At 41.3% G+C, this 12988-nt stretch overlaps 1 protein-coding gene across 3 annotated transcripts in view; it reads left to right on the top strand.

Annotated features, from left to right (window-relative positions):
• The window catches only part of slc2a9l2 (solute carrier family 2 member 9, like 2), a 118976-nt gene that overhangs the window by 2529 nt on the left and 103459 nt on the right, over positions 1-12988 (top strand). Inside the window, exons 1-4 of one of the 3 annotated variants that reach the window (XM_062397492.1) lie at positions 1614-1637; positions 2786-2845; positions 3993-4078; positions 8538-8639. In XM_062397492.1, the coding sequence (XP_062253476.1) occupies positions 4010-4078; positions 8538-8639 (171 nt within the window). In that variant the 5' untranslated portion in view covers positions 1614-1637; positions 2786-2845; positions 3993-4009. Of the gene's footprint in view, positions 1-1573; positions 1638-2785; positions 2846-3992; positions 4079-8537; positions 8640-12988 lie in introns of those variants that run through there. The other 2 variants (XM_062397486.1, XM_062397500.1) reach the window with 2 other exon arrangements.

The raw sequence follows: 12988 nt of genomic DNA, 5'->3' as shown, positions 1-12988 counted from the left end.
GAATCCAGAGCTGTGCATACATGAGGAGGTTTTACATCACTGCCATAAAGCGGACTGATGTCTAATTACTGTGTCACTCAAAACATCAGTAAAATGTATCCCTATAGAAGTAACAATACAAATATAGGTGAGAAAAAGGTTCATTAATGCATTAGAACAAATGTAAGTACATATTCTGCTTGAGAGTCTGACTAATTACTTTCTGGGTATTAGTTATTAAGTTCAATAATTCCTAGGTTGCAGCATAGACATGTATAGTGCACAATTTGAGCTATAACAAATTGTATATTGTATATTGTTTGTTATCTTCTCTACATTCAGTGGTTTGATATGCTCTACCCGTGGATTATTTTCCAACTGCGAGGTCTACCCACACCCTGGGAAACCTCATACCTGTGACAAGGGCGGGCACTGAGGGGGTGTTCACCTTACATGCCTGAGTTTATTTTTGTCCCCGTCTTTTTGTTTCTGGTCCTGACTCAGATATTTCCATAGCTAAGTTAAAAAAACAAGCAAAAACTGTAATTACTCAAGAGCTGCTCAATTCTCCAGACGCACACTGCTGCAATATAACTCAAGCTATGTCAAATGTTTGGCTCATGTTCATGATCCTTTTGGTGCTCTTTACAGACGTTTTTCTGTTTGTCACACACACGGCTCACATGTTTGTAATATAGATAGCGGCCAGGCAGCATTTTTAACAATGTGATTTTATGGAGAGCAAAGGGTAGAATAAAGGAGCCATTGATCTGAGGGAAAGCTGCCCGAGGAGGAGAGGGGCTTTGGAGGGACTGAAGGCCAGCTCTTGTGCTGTTTTTACGTAACAAGCTATACTTGCTTACTTACTTATAATAGCTCCAATAGTGTTGTTGCTTCATTTGAGAGGAAATTAGCATCCGGGACGTCGCTCTTGGATAACCACATGCATGTTACCTCGACAGCTGCTGTAGCATGAGGATCACTCTGTTGGTACTCTGATTCGAAACATCATCTGTTGTTCTGATGAAGAGGAGGTGGAGGGGGGGCCGTTCCTCATGCTTACACGCGGCCGAGGAATGCAGCACAACAATGGAGCACAGATGAGCTGATGGGCACTCCTGTTTTAATGGTAGAGGCAAATACATTTTCCATCAGCAGCATGGTGATTTGGCCTCCATAGTGAGATGCTGACTTTACACTACTTGAGGTAAGAAGCAGGATTTATTCACAATAACTTTTGCTTTCACTTTTTACTTTCTTTGTGCTAATGCTTGATCCAGCTGTTGTCCACATGTCTGACTGATGTGTGTACATGCAGAGAGAAGGTGCTGATTTAGATGATCTTATTAAAAGAAGTACTGCCAAGAGAGTTTCTGAGACAGATGTTCTCCTGCAGTAACAGAGAACAATGTGTTTCCCCCTGCTTGTGGACCATCTGCCCTGTGATTCCCTGTGTGGACCGGGTTGACTACCACTAACCACACAAGCAAGTGATGATGTTCAGAAGGGGGGGGGGGGGGGGGGGCTAGATGCCGCTCACCTTCATGTCAAAACACAAGGGAGGGACATCAGAGTTAATCATTTGTCAGTGTTATGTAATCTTTGGCAAAACGGCTTGATCACTAGTCCTCCTGAAAGCACTGGACACATGGGCATGAGTAAGTATCCACAATGATATTTGAAACTCGGTCTGGTAAAGAAAAAGATTTATTGTTGGAAGCTGATTTCTTGCTGACATATCAGTCTTTGTGTTGTGGTCAAGATTTGGCTGTAGATAACTGGGTTGTAGGATTGAATCAAACAGTTCTAAACCTATTTTTCTGTCAGGTAATGCAACAGGAAAGTGAATTAACTAATAAAATAGTATCAGCTCATTGTAGATATCACATTATAGTGGATCCTCATTGCATTTCTCTGGACAGAGGTTGATACTGACGAGAAGTAGACATGAGGTGACTTGTTGCTCATCCAGGTACATTCTCTTTGCTAATCATTTAGATCTTTATTATGTTAAACATTTGAAATAACGCCTTCTGCTGTATCTGCTGATGGATGAGTCACATTTGCAATACATGAGTTTGATCTCTTATGATGCACAGCTGTGTGAAGGGCTGTACACTGGACACTGTGTGACTTCCTAGGGGCTACATGTGATCTATGACAATACAATAAACTCCATCAAATCCTTGTTTTGATTTCAATTATATCACTCATCTCGTATGTTCACATACATAATTGAAGAATTTGAATTGAAATAGTATAATGTTATAATTTGAATTTTTTTATGATCAGGAACCTGAAGCAATAAGTAAGATCTGCTCAGTTGATCAGTTTTAGCGACAACTTTCGTCTTGTGTGTGAAGTTTTATTGTTGGTGTAACCCTGAGCTTTTTGCATGTCAGACTCACCTACCCTGTTGATTCGCTCGCTTCGGAGACATGGAGAGGCTTTCAAAAGTGAAATATTGAACAATTGGATTGTGTTGCAGCAACTGCTTTAGACGTTTTCAAGGTGACAAGTCAGTGAAAGATACATTTCCATCTATACCTGCATTATTGTACAGTAAAGATTGGAAAGGAATGAATTATTTCACAATATGTTGAAATTAGTTTCCAGCAGGAGGGTGTGTGGCTATTCAGGGAAGCCTCTTTCCATTCAGAGGTTATTCAGGGTCATGATGGGATCACAGACACGAGAGGGGTGTGTCCTTAAAGCCCCGCAAACTGCCTACATCCGGTGTCCTGTTAGGCAAACAGATGACTGCTCACTTTTCTGAAACGAATCAGCATCTTTTTTTCTGCTGCAGGTATCGACCGCTGATACAATCACACTGTGCAGCCGCTCTACAGGAGGTCACTTTGAGAAGGTTAAATCCACATCTCATATCTCATCAAATACTTACAGAATAGGATATTAATTGTGAAAGGAGAAATATTACATTTTACAAAAAAGAAAAAAGGGAGTCGGATGATTCTCCCTGCAGTAATTTGAGTTTAGATTTCTAAGGTTAGGGATGAAATTTCACGTCATATTAAATTTGTTGGTGATTGTGATCGTTAAAGTTTTTAAAACCTGTAAAAGTGACTTTACAGAAGTTCAGGCTTGAAAAAAAAACAAAAGCCTCCAATAAACACTCTACAATAACAGTCATCTGATATGGACTGGCATTACACCAAATTGTATTGAGAAGTTGCACAACTCCAGCACCCAGATTAGTAATGGCAGTAAAGTGGTTTAAGGGAGGCAGGGTAGGAGGACAAGTTTCTGAAGTGTCTTCCAATGAATGCACCCTGCAGCGTTGGCTGTTAATCCGGCTCTTCAGTCCTGCGGGTTGTCGTCCTATCAACTGACACATTTACAGTCTGAATGCAAGCTGCTATTAAATGTAATTAACTGTGTGGGGGAGGAAATGTGCAGCGCTGCAGCAGGAGACACAGACTCCCCTGAGCTACACAGGAAATGCTCAGTTCTGGATCTTCAGTTTGTTCAGAATCCCCAGGAGCCCATTTAAGAAGTTTAATTAACCTTTTTTTTTTATCTCTTAAGAGTATAAAGACTTGACTTATATCTTGAAACACATCTTACAGTTAATGCCCTGCAGCAAAAATGCAAATGCATATTCATTCACCAGTCTTCTGGATGTGTTACTGTTATTTTAACCACTAGGGGGCAGACTGAGTCTTGTATTTGGAATCTGTTACAATCAGGCAAAGTTGTAGAGTCCTGTACTGTGGTGCATTACAAATGCAGACCATTGTGTTTTTCAGTAAAAAATCCAATGCTTCCTGCTCTAGTTGAGATCTGCTGGTAAATCATTAACTTGTGACCAAGTTCTAATCAGTAATCTTGTGTGATCTTGTCTAATGTCCGTACATGCACAGTTGTTTCCTTTTCGGCAGACGTTTGTATAGCAGCAGCAGCAGTTTCTATAATAAATCACATTTCCTGTTCTCGTTGTGAAACGTGTGTTGTATGAACCACATGTCTGAGGAGATATGAACTTCTCCCTCCAGGCTGCTGAGACTTTAACATGGACAAACCACAGAAGGACAAATCGCCTGACCACAAGAAGACAGATGCCAGAAAGAATCCCGGGAAGGTTAGTGTGATTTAACCTCTCACAACGCAGCACAACATTATGTGTGCCAATTCATGATGTTTGATTAGTGTGGCAGCACAACATTAGCCCTGTCCTTAGACATCTAGGTACTGTAGGTCACCGCTGCTTGGCATGCTGTTGTTATTTGCTTTTTATGTCATACATTAACCCGTTCAGATGATAGGTGCTGTATGTGGACAGGAAGTATCTCTGGTGTACTTAAGTAAATATGTACATGACCTTTGCCGTTGATGCTCATTTTTCAAATGTCATTGTGGACAACAGTGGCCTTGCAACTGTTATAATCTAAAATCACATCAAACTTTGATTCAAGGGAAAACACACACACACACACAAGCACACGCACACTCAGTTGGTTTCTGAGCTTGATCCTGGACTGCAGGTTTTAATTGTGCCGACTGACTAAGGTTCTGGTGGAGATTCAACCTCATCCCTTCGCTCAGCCCCTTCTCATTTGACACACAATGAATAGCTCACTGATTTCTTCTTTATTCAAGAGATCATGTAATCAATGAAACGTTATTCTGAGTTAGACCCATACGGCCAATTCTCCAGATTCCGGAGGGGGTGGGGTGGAGGCTCTAATAACACTTTATTTTCAAGCATGCGGATGGCACGGTCTTGCGGGGGTTAATGCTGACGACTCACAGAAGCAGGTTCCTGTTTTGAATCCTGGTTCGGTTAAGGGTCTTTTTTTGTGGAGTTTGCATGTTCTCCATGTACTCCGGCTTCTTCCCACTGTCCACAAACATGCAGATAGTGCATAGTATAATCGGAGACAATATGTTGCGATACACTTGCAACCTTTCGACCTTATATATTCATAAACGGCCTATCAGCAGAGTGATGACTAAAATGCATGGGTTAGGGTTAGGGTTAGGGTTAGGGTTAGTCATGTCAGAAATATATGTGTGTGTGTGTCTGTGTGTTTTTTTAATTTATAATACAACTGTTGAAAATGCATTTATTTATTTCAAAGCTTGTAAGAGACATTAAAGCAAAGATGATATTTCATCCTTTTTCTTTAGCGCCTCAGGCAGAGAAGTGACTCTCCTCTCGTGCATGGACAACACCGGGGGCTACATTTCTTAGCAGTGTGCAGAGATTGCAAAATGATTACAAAACAATTGTTAAACTGAGCATGTGGGAGAGCACGTTGGTCAATCAGTCAGTGGATTGCAGTAAACACTGTGTGTATTTCGATGTCCCTCTGTTAATAAAAGTGTGTGTCAATGATTAAGCTTAAATTCACAAGGGAAATTAATTAAAATGAAAGATGAGTTAAACCAAACAGGAAATTAAAAGGTTGTGTTTAGTCTCAAAATGTATTCGATGTACAATGCATGGTTTTAAAGGTTTATGCACTGTGGATCTAATAATTAAAATACCCCTTTTATATGATCTTTCAAACCACAGTTGCACCATGATGTACAAGTTGAAAGTAAAAAATTTAGAGCCCTTTTTTAAATTAAAGAAATAGGAAAAAATTAAAAACTAAAAAAAAAGATAAAGTAGCACATTACAAGGTGATTGAAATATTCCATCAGATCACAACTAGCAATAAAATTTGTCCATAATATCTGGAATACCGGGACAGGAAGAATATATTGTGGCGAAATGACTTAGAAGCATGAACTCAACGGAAGCGTAGACTGTGGTGTACTGTTGTCGTATAGATTATCTGTACATTCATTCGCCAACCCTGAAAAGAAAGGGAAAGGTAACCTGAATGTTTGTGTTGTATGGAGGTGAACGATTGAAGCTTTTCATAACTGGCCTTGTTGTTGTTGGCTGTCATTCTGTAACTCAGTAACAATCCAATACCTCCTACCTGCTCCTATGAAGGGCGGAGACCTGCAGAGCAAATGTCTGGAGGTGGTCTTTTTTGTGCTGGCTTTATTATGTGTTTTTCCGAAGGTGGGAGAAAAGGGTTGAAATCTATAAAAACACACTCAGACTTGGCCATCTCTTTCGGGCCCAATAAATCCAGGTCTATCCATCAGTCTCTTAGATAAGCAATGGTTGAGAAAGCCTTGCTTATGACATGAAAACCAAAGGAAGACAGATGAGCCATGCCGTGAAGACAACAACACATGCATGCTCTTAAGAGGAGGACCAAAGTGTCAAGTCTGCTTACATGCATCTCATAATGTACTGACATGTGGATTCTTCCTAAAGGGACGTTGAATGACTTCACTTTCATCGAAAATGTGTCCTTTTCTCTTGTGCCCCCTGTTGGACAATTTGAATTAATTTGAACCATTTAGTGGAGAAACTTGCGAAGAAGCAAAATCTCCATTGGAACTTGAGGTATCTATTCCCAGCATCATCTTAATCTGGTAATAGACCACTGTTTGTCATTCCATATAATTCATAACATGCTGGAGCATTTCCATCAGGAGAGACCATATGAAGAATGAACAAAAGATATTGCCATGCACAAGAAGAGATGAAAGTGATGAGATGTATAAAAGTCTATTTGGCTGGTAGACCCCTTGTGATGTCGTCAAGGTTGGAAGGGGGCGTGGCGGCGTAGCAAAGGAAACCCCCCGGGGTCTAAACACTGCTGGTAGTTGACCTGACCTACAACATGTTGAGGATCTGAATCAGATGAGATGAGTGGCCTCAGCTGACATGGAGGTGACTGGGGAGGAGGAGGGGGGTCACAGTGATGATGAAATCTGATTGGATTACAGTAACCATCCGGCAGTCAGCTGATTAGACAAGTATGGGAATGGAATGGGTCAGAGAGAAAGTGATTTATTACTGAATGTATTCTTAACTTCATTTGGACCACTTAAAGGGCAGTTGGCGTTAAACTGCAAAATAAAGCTGTAACATTATATTATATTGATATTTTCCTGAAGCTCAGCTTAAATTAGTTCTTGAAAACCAAACCCCCATTCAGTGAATCTCTAATCTCTCCCTCTCTCTATGCTTATTGATCAGCTGATTGTGGGCACACTTTCCTCCAGCCAATCATGTGGCGGCTGTCAAACTTTAAATCCCGTCTCCTCTCTTCCGCAGTCGGCCGTCATGTCTGACCTCTCTGCTCCCTGCTCCGGTCCCTTCACAGCGTGAATAGTCTCATTCACCAGAGTCTCTCTCTTTAATTAAGCCTCGGTCGATAATGTAATTAAATGAATAAAGCTTGCAGTTCAAGGAGCTTGGCTTTCTAAAGCAGACAAAACCAACGCTCTCATAATCATCTCATACATTCTTCTCCGGGGAATCTGTTCGGCAGCCGGAGGGAATCAAAAGATTATTTGCAGTGCGCCTGATTTTCGGATGTAGAGCAGCCTGAGAATTTGAACCAACTATCAGAGGCTCCTGAGAGTTCCTGCTGTTCACATCTGCTGGATGATTCCTCCTGATCATTTCCCCTCGGCTCAGGTGTGTCCCACTCCGATCTTAACTCGTTCAGTCCCTCTGTGTCCCTCCATCAGATAAAAGAATAAATAAATTAATAAAACCCTACAGCGCTTTTTTCGACAGCTCACGTTTATGTTCCCATCTGCACAATCAATGAAATTACTTAATTTTCTCTTAAGAAGGGGTTGGTGCATCTCTCAGATTCTCTGCAGTTATTCACAGATGCTCCATCTGTTTTTTTTCTTAATTTTTTCAAGGACAGTGGCTCACAAGCCGGCTGGCCCCCTTCCTTCCCAAGTTGCAACTCGCTCTGTTGGACATCCATCCCATCGCGTAGCATGCTATGTCTGGGGCCAGCAACTTTTCCTTTTTCAATATGCACTTTCTTCAGATCGTCACATTTGGTCTTCCAGACCTTTATCTCGTGTGTCTTCCTTATCTCTTGGGCTGCAGCTGCATTCTAACAGGAGCTATATCACCTCAATACACTTATCTGATAAATATGTATATTTGATAAATGTTCTAATTATCGTCTGATCTTACTTAGCTATGAATTATTTATTCTGTCATTACCTTGAATACGACATTTAAAAGGTAAAAATCATTCATCAATTTATCTTCTCTGTCAAAGTCATCCCCCACCATCACTATCTTTTGGGGGGAATTACTACATTCTGCTTCACCCCCATCGAATCCTGATGACATCACATAGGGGTCTAAAATGGCGAAAGATTGTAACATTCCCATCACTCTCTGTGCGCAAGTCAATAAATGTGGTTACAATGTTGAATCGTAGTCTCTCCTGTTTGAATTGTATTTAACTCCGTCATAACACACACACACACACACACACACACACACACACACACACACACACACACACACACACACACAATACTAACCCCGTTTCCTGGCCCAGATATCTGAACCTGTGCAACACCCTCTGTTGAATCAACGGTTCTTGTCTGACCTTAACATCGATCAGCAGCAGTGCGACGAGGCCTTGACCGTGTCAGTGTTTGTATGACTGGAGTGAACCCGTGTGTAATGTGCTCCCTCTCTGCAGCAGCCAGTCACAGCCTGTCTGTTGAATGCAGCCTTTTTTGGGGCCCTGGGGTCATCTTTCCTCTACGGCTACAACCTGTCTGTGGTCAACGCTCCTGCTCTGGTGAGTCAATCTGTAAAGTCCACCTGTAAACCTGCTGCCAGATTTCAATAAATATTCCTTTAAGACAATGCAGCAGAACCAGGTTCCATTACAGGTATTCTTGAGTGAATGGACATTGTGAGCAGGCAGATACAGCCTTATCACCCGTCTTCAGCTGATTGTCCAAACTGCACATGTCATAGTTATGCTAAACCCCATTACAGAGCTCAGGCGTCACCATAGAGTGATGTCACTTAATCACTGTAAAACAATGTTTTGTGCAAACAAAGCTTGTGTTTGCCTTTGGCATTGTTGACTGACTTCAGTTCCGTAACCAGACAGACAGTTAATATTTACCAACTGGGGTTATTTTTGACCCTTGTGTGTGCTCTGGAGACACAAACTGTTCTGGTAACTCTCACAGATGTCTTCTTGGGGAACTTGAGCTAAAGTACAAGATTCAGTTATGAACTTGTAAGGTTTGCAGTTTAGATTAAAATGAAGGCAAAGTTTGAAGAGGTCTGTGGATCCAGGCACGATTCATGATTTCTTATGACACAAGAATGTCTCTCAGTAGAGCACATACCTCAGCTAAAGCCCAACAGTCCCTTTATGGAATATACAAATCTGCTAGATCCAGATTCCAGAAGTGTCATGGAAATCCATCCAATTAGACTTCCTTTCAATAAAAGAAAGTCAGCAGCAGACAGAGGCCCACGTTTATTTAGCGTTGCTTTGATTGTCCTTTACAATTTCACTTTCTGCGAATCCTCGGAGTGGAGAAACTGAAATTGACGTTTGTGTGCAGAAGCTTTTGAATGAGTAACAGCATTTTCAGAGGTCACATTTTCTAATCTGTCCCTTTGTTTCAAGGTAATTAGATGTCACACAGGTCATTGAATTAGTATTCAGTCATTCAGCTCTGCCCTTACTTATACAAGTACAGGTGGTAATGATCTTGGAAAGTAGATTTTACTGAAGACATCAGATTCTGTTTCTGAATCTCAAGTTCCTGTTGAGTCAGTATTAACTGAAACTTGTGTAACATAAGCACTATGCTTTAATATTAGAAAAATGATGTAGGAGACGAAAAGTTCCACAAATATAATGTTGTGATGTGTTCAGGGTAGATGTTCTGCAATCAGTCGGCTATTCTTGCTGTACTTCTTCAGTGTTTTGAAGCTTTTTTTAAAAGCTCCTTTAAAACCCATATCTCTCTAGGGTGAAAAAACAATGCATGGGAGAAATAGTACAGTTTGCAGTTTGATCGTTTTTAGATTGTCTATTCACAAACACAGAGCACAGCGTGTGTTACTTCTCTGATAACAATCTCAAAATGTAATGCTCTCAGTGTTGACACAAAATTATATTTTTATAATAATATCAGTTTGAAGGGTCCGAGGTATCTACAGGCCTTTGTATATACAGTTAAAAATCTGGCATTGAAAGCGTTCCAATAAAAAACCTCCTAACAGCAGTGATTTAAGAAACAGAGTCTCTGCACTGATGGCAAAATCCTGGTCACCTTAATATACCAGCTCATGAGCTACTAGCAAACGTTGGAAGATCCTCTAAACTGGGTGTTTCATTCTATTGATGGGGTCGGTTGGTAATATGTTAATATGTCACCATTTCCCTGCACAGAGATGACACACCCTTTTTTGCCATTTCAACCCTGCCCATTACAAATCAGTGTGAACAATAAACAAAGTCAAATCCCTCACATGAAAAAAGCACACCTTTTCTTAACTTGGCAGAAAGCTTTTGTGTTCATGTGGAAGAACTATCCTGCACAATATGAGAAGCCAGCAGAGAAACTTTGTTTTCAGGTCGTATGTATTTTTTTGGGGCATTCTGCTGTTGACCAGTCTCAAGTCAAAGAATAAAGGATGGGCAGAGAAATGGCTCCAGGGCAGTTTCTATCTGGGTTCAATGTTAGGGGCATTTTTGCTCCTCCAGAAATTCCCCACACGTTTAACCCAGTTTGAGGCACGCAGGAAAAGGAGTGGATAAGAACAGTAGGAAGATCAGAGTGTGAAACTGAGATCAAGTCCCCACAGCCTCTAGAACAAGGGCTGGCAAGAAATTCAGCCACGTACCATTATCTAGGTTTTGTAAAGCATTAAGGAAAAGGCCCTCTTTATTCTGGGGCAGTGTGTATGGTTGGACAGGGAGACGAAACCGTTTAGCTTTGGACTGGGAGTATGGTCTCGGTTTGATAATCGTTGCAGCCCTAGAGTCCACACAATGCAGGTTACACAGTTAATTATACAAATATCTCAAGAAAGAAAGAAACAATGGATAGGCACATATATGACCATAGTCATTAACAAATTGTTCTCTCTTTATGCCCAGAGGAAGCCATCAGCCCAGTTGCCCTCCGCTGCTCTAAATCCTTAACACAAAAAGGTTTAGCAATTTATTAAATCACTGAGGTTTATCTGGTTGAATGTCATGTTTGAGTCATCGCATGTTCCCATAGTAACATCAACTACTGCACAGAGATATTCTTTGACTTACAACTTGTTTATAGTGCAAGCTGCTTTCATTTCTGAATTAGAACAAAGCACACCTTCACCGGAATCGCGACAGAGCTCAGAGAACAGTGGACTTCTGCTTTTAATTAGGTCTTGACTAGTCACCACGATGTTATAGTCCTGATTGATGAGGGGAACGAAAGACTAGAGAACTATACATCTTTTCATAACTGTGATGCCCATTAGGTGCTATTTGTCCTCAATCCATCACCAGCAGCAGGGGAATGACAAAAGATGCCATCTATTAAAATTCTGCCCCTGGTCCCAGTTCGTCTTTAGCACATCAGTGGGTACATGTCTCCGATGATAAAGTAGAAAAATCGTTCACACTACTCCTCTTGGGGGCTTTGCGTTCCCTGATAATATATCGTTACATTTATAAAACAACATACTGGATGTTCTGCGAGTTTCTGAAGTTTCTAATACGTTCAATAAGTTAGAAAAGGAAATGGTCCCAGAACAATGCAAAACTACAACTAACAACTCATAAATGTCTCTCACACTTCATATAAACAAATAAACACATAAACTCACATCCTAGTGACCGTACGTGTGTGTGTGTACTTGTTTTTTTGTCACTGCTCTAGGATATTTTCAAACGTTAAAACTGACCTGGGCTGCTTTCAGACTTGCACTGAATTCGGATAATCTCCTGACAATCTCTGGGGGGGCTTTGAACACAGATTTCCGAGTGTTTCCAAGTTTCTCCTGACAGCCACCCAATAAAAACTCCGGAGAATGTCCAGCCCATGTAAGAACTCAGCAGGAGGTCCTGTGGAGGATTTACCGCGAGACAGTGTTAATGATGTTTCTAACACATAACAGATAAATTAAATTATATTATAAAAATTAAAATATCTCAGTGGTAAAAAGAGCTGCCAATCACCTAGAAGACACCCACCAAGATGTGCGGACGCTGGTTTCACAGCGCTGTAAAGGAAAACCTGTGACATCCGGCATGCTGTGCCCCCCCTCCCCTGAAGGAATCTGGAGATTTCTGTGTTGTTGTGAACGCACCCAATTGTGCGGACATTCTCAGGAGTTCATGTTTGAAAACAGCTCTTGTCAGGACCAGTGGACCTCATGAGGACCAGAGCCTGGTCCTGATGTGGCAAATCAGCATTTCTGAGGTCCTGGTTAGGGTTAGTGGTGAGATGTGAATTGTGGTTAGGTTGTGTTTAAGCACGGGGATTAAGTTTTAGTTTAGTTTAGCTCTCCACATTGAAGGGAAGTCAATGCAAAGTCCTTATATGGGTAGCTATGCAAACATGCGCTAGTGCGTGTGTATGAACGAGTGGGGTGTTCTCCATCGGGGGTGGTGTGAAACATCCACTCTGACAGGCAGACTGCAGCAGGCAGACATTTATTTAACATACTTTATTCCTTTCATTTCAAACGTTGGGATCTATGAAACAAACTCAACCTCAATGGGTGAAGATGTTATACGACTCAATTCAATATTCCACAGCAGTGCCTCACGCTCACATTAGTCTCCCCCCCTCGAGATCTGAGGAGAGGGTTGACACTGTTTTGCAGCCACAACTCTGCAGGCTCATTTTTATGCATCTACATTCATGAGATGCTGTGCGTTGACCACGTGGTCAGATGTGTATGTGATATGAAATTAAATACGTGCACATGCCCAGCGGGACTGGGATCCATAAATCTGGTTAGTTTTTAGGGCACATCTTTTTGGGGCATTTGTGCGAATGTAAATTTTTAGTGTGGATCCGACCCTGTTTTATAAATGAGGCCCTACTTTTCACAGGAGGCTTTATTATAGCTTTATTAAACAGTTTGGAATTATTCGCTCTTAAGGGGATGGCTCCTACA

The sequence above is a fragment of the Platichthys flesus genome, chromosome 2, assembly GCF_949316205.1.
Source record: "Platichthys flesus chromosome 2, fPlaFle2.1, whole genome shotgun sequence".
NCBI classification, from domain to species: Eukaryota; Metazoa; Chordata; class Actinopteri; order Pleuronectiformes; family Pleuronectidae; genus Platichthys; species Platichthys flesus.
This window is presented reverse-complemented; position numbering and strand designations above follow the sequence as displayed.